The 17,170-nt window shown below is 57.3% G+C and overlaps 1 protein-coding gene across 6 annotated transcripts in view; it reads right to left on the bottom strand.

Moving 5' to 3' along the window:
- The window catches only part of Atp11a (ATPase phospholipid transporting 11A), a 105,150-nt gene extending 94,452 nt beyond the window's left edge, over positions 1-10,698 (bottom strand). For all 6 annotated transcript variants that reach the window (XR_013092890.2, XM_076872587.2, XM_076872589.2 and 3 more), the window contains exon 1: positions 10,615-10,698. Coding sequence is in view for 5 of the 6 variants with exons in the window: in XM_076872587.2 (XP_076728702.1) it covers positions 10,615-10,653 (39 nt within the window). In the remaining variant the exon portion in view is untranslated. The remainder of the gene's footprint in view (positions 1-10,614) is intronic.
- Between the last annotated feature and the right edge of the window lie 6,472 nt (positions 10,699-17,170).

The following is a 17,170-nucleotide window of genomic DNA, read 5'->3' as shown; positions in this document are numbered from 1 at the left end:
AGGCTGTAGTTACTCAAAATAACAAAAAAGCTCACCCCGAAGGTTGGAGCCAGGTGGGAGTCCCCAGTGCCCTGCAAGACCCTGAGGGCGCAGGCGTGGGGCAGGTCCTGACAAGCCTTGCTTCACTCCACCATCTAGGTGACGGCAGAGCCGGACACCTGACGCCACCCTCCAACAGCCATGCCCCAATTTTGCCACAGGTGAGATGTCACCCTGCACAGGGAGGCCTGAAGAGTGATTCCAGGAGCAATTCCGTTGCCTGGGGACCTGGTCGCTGGTTGTTGGCCGCGGCCTCCTGCCTGGCTAAGCAGGCGTGCCAATCCACTTTTGTGACATGAACGGTGACATCTGTCCTGTGGGCCAGCCAGATGCCATGTGCCTGGACTGCCACCCAGAGCACAGAGCAGGCGGCACCCCACGTCCGTAGTACCAGCACCTCTCCTGCCAGCCCCGCCAGCAAGGAGGGAAAGACTCTCCACAGCTCAGGACCAAGGCATGGTGGCCAGCCGTCACAAGTAACGGTGGTGGAGCCCCCATGGCAGCCAACGCCCAGCACTCACTCACTCCTCATTTTGAGGTGTGCCCTTTGGGCAGGGGACCTGCTGTGATGCCGCTGATAAGGCAGTGAACAGACAAGGCATTCTCAAACGGCCCTCCCGGAACGTCCCATCTGTCCCAGCGCTCGCCATCTACACGGTGCCGTCCTTGCCACCGACTGAATGGCGCCCTCAGGTTCACATGTTGAAGCCCTAGTCCCCAGAGCTCATGTCCGATGGCCTTGGGGAGGGAACTCAGCTGAATGAGTCACAGACACAGGAAAGCCAAGGGGAAGGAGCAGGGGAAGCTGGAGCCTGTGGGGCACTCTGGAGAGAGCCCTGTGCAGCCCTCTACGCCCGGCCTCAGCACCCAGGATGTGACCCTCTACACCCGCCTCCAGCACCCAGGAGGTGCCCCTCTACACCTGGCCTCAGCACCCAGGGGGTGGCCCTCTACACCTGACCTCAGCACCCAGGAGGTGTCCCTCTACACCTGTCCTCAGCACCCAGGAGGTGGCCCTCTACACCTGACCTCAGCACCCAGGAGGTGCCCCTCTACACCTGACCTCAGCACCCAGGAGGTGCCCCTCTACACCTGACCTCAGCACCCAGGGGGTGGCCCTCTACACCTGTCCTCAGCACCCAGGGGGTGGCCCTCTACACCTGTCCTCAGCACCCAGGGGGTGGCCCTCTACACCTGACCTCAGCACCCAGGAGGTGGCCCTCTACACCTGTCCTCAGCACCCAGGGGGTGACCCTCTACACCTGGCCTCAGCACCCAGGAGGTGGCCCTCTACATCTGGCCTCAGCACCCAGGAGGTGGCCCTCTACATCTGGCCTCAGCACCCAGGGGGTGGTCCTCTACACCTGACCTCAGCACCCAGGGGGTGCCCCTCTACACCTGACCTCAGCACCCAGGGGGTGGTCCTCTACGCCTGGCCTCAGCACCCAGGGGGTGCCCCTCTACGCCTGACCTCAGCACCCAGGGTGTGCCCCTCTACGCCTGGCCTCAGCACCCAGGAGGTGCCCTCTACGCCTGGCCTCAGCACCCAGGAGGTGCCCTCTACGCCTGGCCTCAGCACCCAGGAGGTGCCCCTCTACGCCTGGCCTCAGCACCCAGGGGGTGCCCCTCTACGCCTGGCCTCAGCACCCAGGAGGTGCCCTCTACGCCTGGCCTCCAGCACCCAGGAGGTGCCCCTCTACGCCTGGCCTCAGCACCCAGGAGGTGCCTTCTACGCCTGGCCTCCAGCACCCAGGGGGTGGCCCTCTACACCTGGCCTCAGCACCCAGGGGGTGACCCTCTACACCTGGCCTCAGCACCCAGGAGGTGCCCCTCTACACCTGACCTCAGCACCCAGGGGGTGGCCCTCTATGCCCAGCCTCCAGCATGGAGAGGGTGCCCCACAGGCTGCCAGGCTCTGGCCTGTGGGGAGCCCAGCACACTGAGGCTCACACCGCCCACCCGGCTTAGAACTGAGGATGTGGCGCACAATCAGCCACAAACCACTGCTGCCTACAGCCCAGGAGAGCATCGTGGAGACAGCATCCTCAAGGGCAGGCCGATTTCCATAATGAGGTTATTGTCCTTAGTGCTGCTCTCAGCATCAGTTTTTTCTACAATCCAACAAGCGTGCCCACCCGACTACCAGGGCAGAAACAGGCTGCCAGCGTAGGAGGGAGCTGAGGCTCCGAGGCCACGGCAGCAAGCAGGGCTCAGTCCACACCCCAGGCCACTCTAGCTGGCTGCGGCTCTCCCTCAAGTCTGAAAGGTCCCTGGGCACTGTATAAGCCATGCTGGCGTGGAGGGGGTGGACGGGCAGTGCCAGGAAGGCACCAGAAACAGCTCCGGGACAGGAGGCCCGGGCCTGTGTGAGTGTATGCAAAGTGTGGGTCCCGTGGTGGCGCACTGGAGGGAGAGGTGACAGTGCTGGTGTAGGCGCTCTCCAACCCTAGCCTGAGCTCACGAGAGAGGCAGACTGGTTGCCAGCCTACAGGTAGGCACTGAACACCACCAGGTCGGATCTGACGGCCAGGGTTGGATGCCCACCAGGTCGGGACTCCAGCAGCTCCAGGCGGCCTGCACAGCCACCTGCTTAGCCCCTGCCTCACTGGCCACTCTGCAGGTCCTCCCTCCCTAGGAGAGACGTTCCTCTGGGCTCTTCCCTCACCCTCTGCACCCTCCACCGTCCAGCAGGCAAACTCCCAGTCCTCTCCCTGAGGGCAGGAGACAGAGTTAGGCCTCTAAGTCAGTTAGACGGCCGCTCACGTGCACCTAACACCACTGTGGTGCCCTCCTGGGTGCAGGTCAACGTAGTGAACACGTCTCAAACTCTGATCACCACCCCAGGGTTCTCCCGGTCCCATGGCAGCGTCCCCCTTAAAGGAGGAGAAGATGGTGATATTGGAAGGAAGAGCCAGGCAGTGGCTGCCCAGGTTCCCTCTGTAGAGCCACACCCTCCTTTTCTCATCGCCCTGGCCCACTCCCACCTCCTGGGAGAAGCCGCTAGTCACTGACCTGTCCCCAAGAGGTCACTCACTATCCCCAGCATCTGCTGAACTTGCTGGCCTCTCCAAACACGGGAAGATGGGAAGATTTCGGTGCTGACTTCTCGGGGTGTGGGCAGCAGATGCCCATGGAGGTGAATTCACCATCAAAGGAAAGGGCAGGGGATGTGAGTGGAGGGTCACCGTGGACTTGAGACACAGCAGGCCCCACGTGGCAGGGTAGGTGACAGGTGACCCCGGCATCAGGAGGGGCCTCACCAGGCTCTGGCTCACACTCCAGCTAGAGAGAAGGCCATATGACTTGCGACCCACGTGCCCTCCCCAAGGGCAGAGACCTCTAAGTGTAAAATGTACAGAAAGGGACACTGCTAACAATTATTAATTTTGCTAGGGCAACAGGCACCGAGGGGGCTGCTCTGGGCACAGTGGCATAGGGTCACCCCCACCACCCTAAGAATCCCACAGGGTGGTCGGTGTCAGGCCAGCCAGAGGCAGCCCCCCAACCCCCCTCACTGCTGGCTCCGCAACCTTGGGACAGACAGAACACTGTGCTCCTGCACAGAGCGTCTGGGACAAGCCTCAGGAAGGACCCTCCTCCTCTGAAAAGGCTCCGTGGTCCCTGTGCATCTCAGCCACCAGCTGCAGGCACGGTGGGCACAGGCCCAGCACGTCTCTCCTGCACCCGCCTTTTCCTCTACTCCTTTTTCTGGGGTGTGGGGAGCAGGTAGGACAAGGACAGACGCCACACCCCAAGATGCACTGTTTTCCTGAATGCACAACTTAATGACTTTCAACCAAATAGTCCTTTTCATAAGCAAAAAGCCTTCTCTTTAAAATCTTTTCCTATCCTCCTAACAGGAAGAAGGGGGAAAACCCCTCATTTTCATACCCTTTTTGAATTAAAAAAAAACCTCACCTTCGTCACATGTGAGAAATCGACAGCCCTCTGCTGAGCTACTTGGACAGCACTGGACAATGTACAGGCCACGTCCGTGTACGGTAGTTCATCTGATCACACCACCAGGGAAGCAGGCAGCAAGTGCCATCAGTCTCATCTTACAGTTGCCTCTGGGGAAGCAGTGAGCAGCCTGGCGGGCACTCGATGCGGGGCTCTGTCCAGGAGGCCACTGGGCCCCACCTGAAGGCGGCCTGGCCAACGTGGATCACACCAGGGCCCCATGGCGACAGCATGAGCAACACAAGTGGGGCCAGATGCTTGTGTCCCGGGGAGGTGGCTTCTGCACCCCAACACTACCTGGAATGAGGCAGCCTCCCCGGACCCCACTCCAGTGCCACTGTCTGTCACTCCATCCACTCTGCAGCTACAGTGGTGGGAGCTGCTGTGTGAAGGCCGACAAAGGGCCACCTCCCAGGAAGAGCAAGCATGGCGGACTCCCCCAGGCAGGCTGCAGAGCTCTGTGCTCCCAAGAGGTGGCTGGGCTCTGGTACCACAGAAACAAAGGTCACAGAGGCCACAGAAGGAGGCCACAGAGGATGGCCATGGAGGGAGGCCGCAGAGGACGGCCATGGAGGGAAGCTGCAGGAACACTGTGGGACAGCAAGTCAGAGGAGGTGGAGGGAAATGCACTGCCCCCAGGCTCCGTCTTCGAGGGTGGCGGACTGCATCCCAAGCGACGGACACTGTAAGGAGAGGTGATCACAGATAAACCAGCTGCCCTGACAAGTCCCGTGGCGTGGGCGAGAAGCTTCTCCCCAGGCCACTTCAGAAGCAGAGGACAGCAGTGAAGGCCTCTAGTCACTGGCCTGTCCCAGTGGGCACATGTGGGGTACAGTGCCAGCCCTGGGCTCCGAGGATGCGGTGACAGAGAGCGCCCAGGTCTGTCTGCTGCTCCAGCCCCAAGGGCGGCATGAGGGAGCCCCACGGCCCTCCCCTCAGCCCCGCAGAAAGGGCTCCCTGCAGACATCTACATGAGCAGACTGCCAGCTGTCCCCACTGCAGGAGCCAGGTAAGGCACAGAGTCCTCACGTGCCGCCCAAAGCAGGAGCGCCCGTGTCCTTCTCCATGGGAACGGAGTCAGGCCACACACACCTGAGCTGGGTGGGCAGCTCAGGGCAGCCAGGGTCAGCACTGGATGCCCCTAGATACCATGCCCTCCATTCAGGCATCAGGGGAATGGCGGGTCAGCACTGCCCGATGTAACTTTGAACAACCCAGAAAATGTGGACACTGAAGGGTCATCAAGAAACTCAACTAGTCTTAAGTTAAACTAGCCAAAGCAGCCGGTGCAGCTACCTGGGACCAGCCTCCGCCCGTTCCAGGACCAGGCGCCTTCGAGGGGCTCAGAGAAACTTGAAGCCCCCGCCAAGAAAACAAGGCACACCTGCGGGAAGTCTGCAAACGTGTCCAGGGCGCAGAGGTCAGTCCTGAGAACAAGTGACCTAAAAGTCTGCTGAGGCCCTGGTAGGGTGCAAAGCCTCAGGAAGCTACTCAAGAAGGCCCTGAGAGCCAAAGCCCACTCCCTAGCCTCTGGGCTGGCCACACACCCATGACTGGGCCCTGTCAACCCTCAGCCCTTCAGGGCAGCTCAGGGCAGCCAGAGTCAGCACTGGATGCCCCTGGGCAGCCACACAAGACCCGTTCTGACCAGCGCCCCACACCACTGTCTTCTCTGCACTCTGCACTCTCTGGCCTCCAGCACCTGCCCGTTTTGCTCACTGCTGCCCTGGGCAAGGGAACTCTGCAGGGCAGGGGCAGGGGCAGGTCTCTGTCCTGTCTGGCTCACTGATGAGTATAGAGGCCATGCTGAGTGCTGCTAAGATCAAGGTTAAGGGCAGAAAGGGGCCCTGTAGCCATCCCTGAACGTATAGAAATCATGGGAAGAGACCTCAGAGTGAGATGAGATGAGATGAGATGTGAGGAGAGAAGAAGTCAGCAACTTAAGCAAGCTGTTGGGAAAGACCTGACTGACCGCAGACATGACCGCAGGCATGACCGCAGGCTCCGGGGCAGCCGGCACCCCCCAGGATAGGAGCAGGATGGGAGAAGGCCCTGAGACCCAGCAGTAGGGATGGCCTCTCTCAGAGGAGCATCACTGTCCAAACCAGAGGGCCACGGGGTGCACGAGGGGCATGCTGTCCACTGCGGTCCTCCCTGAAGCCAGGTTCCAGGATGGTCACCGGCTGCATGGAAAGAAGTTGAGAAAGCAGAGGCAGTAGTCCCAAGGCACCAGATCCATACCAACCAGGGCGTCCACTCACCGGGCAGCTGCCACATGCAAGGCGGTGTCCCATACCATCAGGAGGTGCCAGGAAAGACCCCCAAAACACAGAGAGGGAAGCCAAGCACAAGGCACTAACCAGCCTGCCCAGGGTCACAGGGTCAGGGGCAGGGCACGAGTGCAGAACTGTCAACTCTGACGCCTGACCTTCTGTTTTGTGTTTCTCAGGCAACAGCATCCAAGAAAAGCAGAAGAAGCCCCTGCCCAGCCTTGCTGAATCCGAGGGCTGTAAAAACTGCTGTGGGTTTGCATTGCAAATAAACAGCCCTTTGACAAGCTTAAACTTGGTTGGAAGAACACTGAGTCTGAGACTTGGGAATCTTTCCCTGACCTGTTTCTACAGGAAGAAATGACCCAGTGCCGAAGAGCACAGTGTACGTTAGGCTTCAGAGCCCACTACCCCTGGAGGCACAGGACTTCCCACGTCGAACACACTGGGCTCCCCGTCAGTGGGTGCGGGCAATTTCAACTAACTGTGAACTGAGGGTGGCACCCTCGTCCCTAGAAATCTCACTGACCGTAACGACAAAAACCTCTTTCCCTGGTCCTGAAGTGTAGTCTCTGGCATGAAATAGAAGCATCTGAAGGCCGCTTGTTCCTGAGGAGCAGACATTCAACAGGTTCTGAACGACGACGACAGAGGCCTCCATGTGGCGGCCTGAACGTGAAGCCGAGACACACTGACGGCAGGGCAGATGCTTCCAAGCCTCCCAGAGGAGCAGGAGCCCGGAGCAGGCAGGGCCTGGTGAGCCCGCCCGCTGCGCCTTGTTAAACACCCGCTAATTACCAACTTCACAAGTCCACACTGCTGGAGGCAGGCCGTCCATTAGTCTGGGATCATAGCCCTCAGGAGCCACTTATTTCAAATACCTGAAGACCTTCGTGGTTAAAGTGGTTTCACACAGTGTCCTCTGGTGTAGACTACAAGAGCTGGACACCAGGAAGGCCTTGTGCCATGGAGTGCTGGACTGGGAAGGCATCTCCAAAATCACGCAGTCTCGTGCTTTACAACAGGGGCTGGGACAGCTGAGAGAAGCGGGCAAGTCTTCCTGAGCAGGCAAGCTCTCGGTGGAGCACGGTACTCAGTGGCCAGCCACGAGGCGACCGAGGCAGCAGGCACACAGGCAGGCTTGGGAGTGGTGGAACCCCTGGAAGGTCTAACTCTCTAACAGAGAAACCTACAGAGTTCTTAAATCCCACAGACATTCCAGTGTAACAACTTATTTCAAAAATAAATATCCACAGTGAATAAGGAAGCCTTGGGATTTTTCAAACCTCAGAAATATTTAGTATCTAACATTCTTGGATTTTGCTCTCTTGGAATGTTAGAAATACTGGAAAGCAAAAACTGTAGGGCAGAAACTGGCAAAAAACCTCAATAAGCAGCAAAACACAACAAACTATATCCAGGCTGAATTACAGAAACCAATACCACAGACATGCCAGGGTCAAGCTCTGGAGCACAGACATCTAAAAAGAATTCAAATCCCTCAATGAGAGCATGAAGGGCAGTGGGGGCACGCACTGTCCAATGAGGGGCCCAGCCTTAAGATGCGTAGCCCCAATCAAACCTGGTGGCCACTGAGACCTTGCTTTGAAGCCTCTGAATCCCACCTGAGCTCACACACTCAGGACCACCCAGGCTCTCTCTGAAGGCTGCAGGGCCTGCGGGCTTGGCCTGATGGGCAGCCGTCCACAGAATGGATCTGTCTCCTGTCCCCAGCAAAACCTGCCCAGAGACCAGGCCACGCAGAAGTTGGTGGTGATGGGCTTGTGGAACATTCCTTGGAGCCAGGTCCGTCCATTCCTAGCTGCTTCCGGCAGTAACTCACTTCTACCTCTACAAACTGGGTCCCACCCCAGACGAGAACACAGAGAAAGGAAATGGTGCCACCGTCCCAAGGCACACAGCTAGAAGTGGGAGCCTGTGCTTGCCATCGGCAGCCGCTGCACAACCTGCAGGTCACCCAGGAGACTGCACAGCTCCCTCTCGGCACGTTCACTACCTCTATCTTTGTCCCCAGCCTCACATCTCTACAAAAGAGACAGCACAAGCTCCTACTTGCATCCTTTAAAATGTTTTTTTTAAAAAAATGTAAAACTACCTCAGGGTAGGTAAGCATTGTGTCACCGGTAGATACAAGTGTGCCTTACAGCCAGCCAGTCAATGACAGACTTTGGGGAGTATGGGCCTAAATGAACAGAATTCTCTCACTCACCTACCCGCGCTCTCTCTAGAATTAACCCAGAGTAAAATACATATAGCAGTGTTTCTAAGGACTCATGCTTCAGAAGGACCTGGGATGCATCCTCTGTCCTGTGAATTCAGTGTGAACAGGAGAAGGGAGAAGGTTATTCACTCATTTCCATAAAACAAGTCGCATAAGAAAACTGCAAGGAAATATGAACATATGATCCTAGACTCTTTTTCACTGGCAAAAGTAAAAAATATTTAGTCCTGCATATTAGAAGATAACCAAATTACAAGATCATGACTGTTTCTGGAAACAGTCAAATTAGTTTAATAGCACAGACATGAGTGTAGGAGTGTAGCTGCAAACACTATGTGTGAACATGAAGAAGGGCTCTGCAGATAAACCGGTGATGTGAAATGAGGAAGACCATATCTGGTGCCCCACAACTAGCATTCCAGGGGCATGGCCACATATTGTATATGCTGGAACAGTTAAAGAACATTTCTCTCCTAGGTTTAAGAATAAGAGTGGTTTCACAGGTGTAATAATGTAGCAAAAAGGAACTAAAAAACGCTAAAGCGAATCTAGATTGCCATGGCACGAAATGGCCGCAGGCTTGGAGGAAGGGGGGCAATAAGCCCACCACCCATAGGGGACAGTGTCTGCCCTGCAGGATCGGAAGGCTGGCTGGAAAGGTGGAAGCCAGGGTAGAGAGTTCCTGTAGCAGCCAGAGGAAAGATGTGCCACTGTGCCTTTCTCACGGAGACAGATGCACATTATTTCCCACAGTTTGATCCTCTTTTTTCTCACTCATGTTAGAATTGGAAGAGAACCAAATTAACATGAAAAACAGTGTGTACCTTTGAAGCACATGACAGTTCTACCCCTTCTTTCTCCATTTCCCTTTGAGGAAACTGAGGCAAGAAAAGAAGTCATCGAGGGACTCTCATTGCCCTAGTGGCACGTTGAAAACAGAAGGTTCCTGCCTCATAAAGTGCTTTTTTCTTCTTCTTTACACATCTGGTAGCCTACAGCCACTGCTATTGGGTGTCCAGAACCTGTTACTAGGGACTTCAACAGGGGCCTCCCCTCCCAGGCTCTGCTCAGGAGAAGGCAGGCTGGCCTCCCCAGCTGCCTCCATGCACACAAGGTGCCTGAATTCCCCAGCCTCTGTGAAGGAATGAAATCAGGGAAAGGCACCAGCTTGGTATGTTTCCTGAAGGAGCACACACACCCCTTTCAAGTCAAGGTCTCTTCTTCAAAGGAAGCTCACAAGGAAGAAAGCCTGCCTAAAGTAACTACACCAGGAAAAACAAAGTGCCAGGCAGTGCCTCTGCATCAAACTGGGCTCCTCCAACCTGACTGACCGCTGACCCTCTGCCGCAGGGCAACAAAGAAGCCTTGTATTGTCACAAGGCAAGGGAACAGTGCCCTGGACAGTTTTCTTTCTCTTTTTGCACACACACCCCTTTTCCACCTACTGCCAGCAATGCCAGCTACTCTGAGTTCAGTTTTCCTGCCCTGGTGTAAAACAGAACCTTTCCCCTCCAAGTCCTTCCTCCTGAGGCTCATCCCCGCCACAGAGGTGGATCCCCCAGGAACCCAGGTCCACTTGCCCGGGATCTGACGGGTTGCTTTCAGGGAGAGATTGCAAACTTCACTCTGAATCCCCCCATGTGCCGAAACGCAAGCAAACAAACTGAAGCACAGCTTTCTCTGCAGAAGTGTAACACTTCCCCCCAATCTCTTGGTCCTGCAGATACGACTGCCAGACTGACCACTCCTCCCCAGACCAGGGCCCTGCTCTGAGTCCAGGCAAGAGTTGGGGGGGGGGGGGGCTGTGGGGCCCGCTCGCACCCCAGCCCAGAGCTGAGGAAGGATCTGAGGACTTCGAGTTGGACAGGGACCCAGGAGGCTGTGGGCCGGGAGCGGGTGCAGACGGGAGGGGGCCGGAGTGGGCACCTGAAGTCCCCGTCGGAAGCCCGAGGGCGCCCACTCCCAGCGGTCCCTCCCCAGCACTTTGCTGGTCCCCAGGGGCGGTCAGCCTCGGAGCCGCCAAGCCCTCCCGGGGGCCGGCCGAGGGACGGTCTCCGGGACCCGGCCGGGCACCCCGGCCCCGCCCGCCCCGCGGGCACTCACGTATCTGTGCACGAGCGTCCGCACGAGGCTGCAGTCCATGGCTCCTCCGGCCGCGCCGCTAGCCGCTGGGCGCCCCCCGCCCGGTCACGGCCTGCGCGCGCCGGGCGGTGCGGGGGGCGGCCGCGGCCCCTCCGCGCTCATGCCCGCCCGGCGGCGGCGGTAGTGGCCGCTCGGAGCCCGCCCGGCGCCTGCTCCGTCGGGCTGGCCGCGCGGCTGGGCGCGGCGAGGAGAGCCTGCGCTCGGGCTCTGCGTGTCTCCTCCTCCTCGCCCGCCGCCCCTCTGGAGCCGGCCTCTGGGCCGCTCGGCTCCGCGGCGTCACGAGCGCGTGTGAGCATGCGCCCGCGCCCGCGCCCCCGCCCCGGGCCCTGCGCGCTCCCGCTCGCCCCGCGCGCGCCCCGGCGGCTCCCCTCCGCCCCCGCCCCGGGCCCTGCGCGCTCCCGCTCGCTCCGCGCGCGCCCCGGCGGCTCCCCTCGCGCCTGGCGCGGCCGCCCGGGGCCCTCGGGGCGGAGCGGAGCGCTGAGGCCGCGGCGCCGCCCTGTTGCTTCCGCCTGCCGAGCGCGGGCGGCCTGGCCCTCCGGCCCCGGCAGGAAAACTTTTATTCTGCCCGAAAGGCCCGACGGCCGGCGAGGTCCGCCTGCGGGGCAGAGGGGGACGCCGCTTCCTCGGTGCTGCGCAGGGGCCGCGCGAGCCCGGGCAGGTCGCCCCCCTGGGGACCGCGCCCCGGAACCGCAGCGGATCCCTAGGCCCGGCCCCGGCCAGGCGCAGACTGTGGCGGTCGGCAACGGCGTGGATCGGGCGGGAGGGTCAGGACCGGCCTCCACCTTCCCGTCCCGGGTCGGGCCGCCCCGCAGGCCCCAAGGCCCCGGGCAGGGCCAGGAGCTGGGGCCAGGAGCTGGGGCCAGGCGGAGTGTCCTAGAAGAGCGATTCCTGGGAATGCGGCTCGCACCCTCCTGGCCCCTGGGCCCTCAGCTAGCAGACGGCTGGACGTAACTCACGACTCCGTTTCCAGGCCCCCGGCTCCGCACAGCGGTTCGTGGAACCGGAGGCTGACAGCACCCTTCAGCAGCCTCGGGAGAGCCGGCCAGAGCCGCTGTGGGGCCTGTGTGTGACTGACCCAACAGAGTGGTACCGGCCTCCTTTCCGGTTAGACCTCGTGGCTGGGAACGAGGGCTGGTGCACAATAATAGTGACCACACAGTAAAACGCTCCTTTGGGGGACAACTGTGGGTTTTCCGTCTTCCAGCCAGCTCTAGTCTCTGTCCCCCTCTGCTGGCTCTGTGTCCAGGAGGCAGATGGCCCCCACCAGTGGCTCCACCTGCAGAGGCAACAGCAGTAGACTGGGGACAGAAGGCAAGGCCGGGGTCCTTCTCCCCAGCCCCTGCTGGCCTTGCCCTGGCCTGGCAGTGTGAGTGTTGAGGCCACCTGGACTCGGGGGCCTCAGCTCATGCCTGGCTCTGGGGAAGACCGAGGTGACCGTGTCTCTAAGGCTTGCACTGCTGCAGGTCCCTAGGTAATGGCACTCTGGTGTTGCTCACTCCCGCTCATGGTCCCTTCTGCCTTGTACACTGTGAGGTTTGTGGGCAGCAGGCCTTATACAAGGCCACTGAGAAGGGCTCCATGTCTCTCGGCGGTGCCTGTCTTGTTCAGAGGTGGTTATTTTCCATGGTGCCAGGAATGCCTTCCTTCCTTCCTGTCTAACCTGTCTCCACCCTGTGTGGTGGGTGAACTCTGGCTCAGCTGGTCTTGGTAACTGCATTCTTTTCCCGGTGATTGGCTTAAAACAGCCTGGCTGAGGAATTCTGAGAGGAAGCCTGCTCTGGGTCATTTGGAAATGACTTTCTCCTCAAACAGGAGTAGAGGGGACACTCCACTCTCCCTGCTGGCTGGTGGTATTTGGAGGTGATATCTGGTGCCTTGCAGCCTTCTTGCAGACATGAGAGGGGTAGCTGAGGAGCATCTCTGCTCTAGGGATAGCAGCATGGAAAGAGCATGGGTGCTGATGTCACCACCAGGCCATGAGCTACCTGCTGCTGCCCCAACCTGGAATTTCCTGTTGTGACAGTAGTGCCTGTCTTAATTTGAACCAGTTGAGTTGGATTTTCTGTTACCAACAACTCAGCAAGTCAGCATCTTAACTTGAAACCTATGAGAACAAATCTGTTAGGATTCTCTCTATTAAAATAGCAGGAAGCCCAGCTCAGCTGTGAACCGGTTCACTCTTGCTGGGCCACAGACCTCCACAACATAGCCACTGAGGCCACAGTTGTCCTCTCTGCAGATCTGGATGGGCGTCCTGGTCTTCTGCTCCCTGAGGTTGGGGCATCCAGAGGACTTTCTCAGCAGGTGGGTGGATGGCGGGAGCAGGCCTGCCTCCCTCTTTTCACTCGGTTGCTCATAAGTCAGTGGTCTCTCAGAGCTGCTTTCCATGACAGCTGGACCCCAGAGGGTTGAAGTGGACATAGGAGGCCTGGCTCAGAGGCCCCAGAGCGTGACTTTTGCCACAGTCTGCCCGCCAGACTCCTGGGCAGGGGAAGTAGATGTCTCTTCTCAGTGGAAAGAGGCCTTGTGCAGTCAGGAGTGGGAGGACTTGGACAGTGGTCTCTGGAAATGATGCCGTGGCCTGGCTTCAACAATAGGGCACATGCTGGCACTCGCCACAGTAAAGGACCCCTGGGGACTCCAGGTCCTGGGGGTTGCTTCACTCACACCTTTGCAGAAAGAAAAGCTCCATTGTGATGAACCAGGAAAAGCCTGATGTGCTTCTAGCCAGGGGTCCCCAGGTGGCAGGGTCCAGGAGGTGACTGACCCATGCCTGAGTCCAGCACCACACTGAGCTAATCAGTGTCAGAGGGGGCGAGGTTGTCTTACAATTTGCCTTAGGTAGTTAGGACCCACCCTGCCTCCAACAATGTGCCTGCCTCCCGGGGCCCTGTGCTAGCTGAGGAGGAGGTGTGGATGGATAGGACACAGACCCCAAGCCTTATGATGGACAGGGTGGGAGGGTGTGTGTTTGCAGCTGGTGCTGGGGCTGCACCTTTCCCACACCCACACCTGTGCACAAAAGCCCTGGCCCCCACCCCTCCCCTCTGCCTCAGGCAACTTAGATAAAAACAAAGGCTTTGGGGAAATAAGGGTTAAGGGGGTATAGAGTCTTCCCTAAGGACAGTTGTTTCAAACAGTTGTTGCCATTGAGACCTCAAACACCTGTGTAACTAATTAGAACAAATTTAAAAAATAAAAAGCCGTAGACCCGAAGCTAGGCTGACTACTGAAAGTAAAAAAGACAGGTGTGAATTACTAACTGGTAGTGGGAACAGCCATCCCTGGCATCAGGGAGCTTGGCTGCCCGTCCTGGGGTCCTCTGTGCACGCCTGACCTGGGCCACTTCCGCAGTCCGCCTGTCCTTCCTTCAGGAGCCTCCACCCGCCACCTTTTATGCCTGAACTCTTCCCCACCCCTGATTATTCCACGAGTCCCTCTCCACCCTTTGTGGTCCCACGTTAATGCCCTCTCCTTCCTCTGGTTGCCATTAGTGACCCCTCTCTGGCAGGGTTTGCATCTCAGGTGCCCCTCACCTGCTTTCTTTGCTTGGTTTTAGTTCTTTTAACATCACTGATCTAAAGGTCACACGATTGAGCAATATATTTTGGTCTCCCACTGGCCTGTCGATGACACCTCTGGCCAAAGCCACCTAGTGGGTAAAACTCACCCTTCGCCATCGTCCTGTTCGCCTTCTTTATCTTGAGGGGTAGCCACAGGGTGGGTCTTCCTGGGAGGGGAGCTCAGAAGACAGAGTCATGAAACTTACTGACCAGTAACTCTCCCCTAGATTCACGAGACCCAAGCACCTGATGCTCTTCAGGTGACATCAGAGTGGGGGCCAAGGACCCGATGGCTTGCTCTTTAATTAAGTTAAGTAGGGGCTAGGGCTGGGGCTCGGTGGTAGAGTGGTTTCCTAGCATGCATGAGGCCCTGGGTTTGATCACAGCACCAATAAAAATAAACAAAATTAAGGTATTCCATCCACCTACAACTACAAAAAAAAAAAAATCAAAGTAATGTTTAACTTGCAGGGAAATGATGTGTTTATCTAAAGAATTGTAGAGACAGCCTGGAGACAAAAGCCCCTTGTGATCTTAAGAATACTCTGGCAGAAGAGGAGCGCCAACGGCCCTGGATGACAAAGGCCGCACTCAGCCCGCGCTTCCCGCCCATTGCCCGCCTCCCCCTCCCTATAAAGGCCCTTTGTGCCCTGAGTTCCCTGGGACAATCTTTGTTGGTGATGGCCTCTGACATTCTTCAGGGGCTGGCTTTCCAACTAAGCCTTTTTTCCTTGCAAGTTGTCCTTGAGTAGCTGACCTTTTTAAGTGGTAACTAAATGAAACGGGTTTCAGGAACATAGCCATGATGCTCCGCCTCACCACAGGGCCAAGCAACCAGGGGCCGGAACCTCTGAAACTGAGCCAAAGTAGACCTTCCTCCTTATAAATGGGTTTTCTCAAGTACTTTGTCACAGCAATGGAATTTGACTAGCACAGAGACTTGGCACCCAGAATAGGGTCATTGCTTGACCATCCCTGAATGTGGTTCATAAGACTTTGTAATTGGTTTGGGGGAGAAATTTCCAAACATTTAGAGATAAAGCCTAGAGAAAGCTTGGAGTGCTGTAAACAGAGCTTAGTAGGCAATTCTGACTGGAGATTAGCAGATAGTAAAGACTGCTCATGAGGTGTCAGAAGGGAAGGAGGACTCCACTGGGAACTGGAGTAGACAACATTCAGGCCACATTCTGGCAAAGAACTTGCCTATATTTTGTCCATGCCCTGAGACTTTGTGTGAGTCTGAGTTTAAAGGTGAAGGTGATGGACTGGTCTATCTGGTGGAGAACATTTCAAGGCAGCAGTGTCCAGGCTGCAGCATGGACATTGATGACTGCTTTTAGCCATATTTAAAGTGAAAATCTAGAGCAAAAAACAGAAGTTTTGAAAACTTTGAAGTTTGACTAGAAAGGGGACACACATAGAGTTGTGACCAGGGAGGGTACGGTTGTTAAAGAGATCAGCACCAGTAAAACAAAACAAAACAACAACAACAACAAAACAGACAGACAAAACCAAGTAGTCTGCACCAAGAGAATGGGAAAGCTGGCTGGAGCACATCTCAGTGACCAGTGGCCACCACACATCGCAGGCTCAACAGTGTAAAGGCGAGCAGTTGGAAGAGAGCCCTGCGATGCTCTACTTGCAGTGGCTGCCTGGGGAGGTGTTTTCCCAGGACTCATGTCATCATGCTCAGGCGTTCAGGCACTCGGGGGCCACGGCAGCCATGGACCAAGGGGCCTAGCCATTGTTTGAGCCGGTGGCAGACCTTGGACTCATCCTGCGGTGCTAGTTCTACAGGCATGCTAAGTGGGTCCTGGGGTTGCAGGGTTCTGGAGGTTTCCACTGATTCCAAAGGCAGGTCTGGGAGGCCAGGCAGCATGTGGCAGGGCAGGAGTCCCTGCAGGCAGCCCTGGAGGGCCATGTGTGGCACCAAGGGAGTAAAGCTGCAGCTTCAGTGGAGACCCCAAGAAACTGAAGATGCGGGAACATGGGGCATCTGCCAAGGAAAGCCACAGACAGCGGGCAGAGCCAGCCCAGGAGTGGCCATGTGGGCTGCCAGGGCAAGGTCACGGCGGCAGCACTGCCCAAGCCTGTGCGGCCCACACCATACCTCCATGTGCATCCCAGATGCAGACATGGAGCTACAGTATTTAACGTTTTCCCTGATTATTTTGGTCTTGCTTTCTGATACCCTGTTTGTCCCTTCTGGAATGGGAATGCTTCACCTGTACCACTGTGTGTTGGAATTTTGTAAGTTATTTATTTTTTCCAGGGGCGTACGGCTATGAGCAATGCTGAAACTGCTAACATGTGGGTTCTCAGAGGTGGATTGGACGCATTTTGCGCTGTGAGATGGACTTGAGTCCTTGGGGGACAGGACAGGATATTTGGATCTTAAGTGTTCGCCAAAAGCCCACAGATGGAAGAGCTGGTCCCCAGCTGCTGGTGCTGCTAGAGCTGGTGGACCTTAGGAGGTGAGGTCATTGGAGACGTGCCCTCAGGGGGCTCTGGGGACCGGCCCTTCCTGCCTCTCCTTGCCTACCAGCTGTGCCCCAGCTCCACCCCACCACACACTCCCCACCCTAACGTTCTGCCTGTGGGTCAGGCCCAAAGGCACCAGGGCCTTGCCACTGTGGACTGAAGCCTCTGAAACCAGGAGCCAAAATAAACCTCTCCTCATTCAAGTTGGTCATCTCGGTCATTTTGTCACAAGTTCTAGCACTCCCTTTCAGTGAGCTCACTAAGTAAAGCTTAGTTATTTGTTCAGACCAACATTTCTAAATCCTGCTGGTAGGTTAAAGCTACTTAAGAGAATTAAGGGTGTGTGCTCCCCCAGGACACATCCTCCCCCGGCGTTTGGTCCAGTTGCTGTGGAGTGGGACCCAAACGCAGGACTTTTAGAAGCTCCCAGGTGCAGCAGGTTTGAAACTGTGAGTCTGGGTGTGTGTCTGCCT

The sequence above is a fragment of the Callospermophilus lateralis genome, chromosome 12, assembly GCF_048772815.1.
Source record: "Callospermophilus lateralis isolate mCalLat2 chromosome 12, mCalLat2.hap1, whole genome shotgun sequence".
NCBI lineage: Eukaryota > Metazoa > Chordata > Mammalia > Rodentia > Sciuridae > Callospermophilus > Callospermophilus lateralis.
This window is presented reverse-complemented; position numbering and strand designations above follow the sequence as displayed.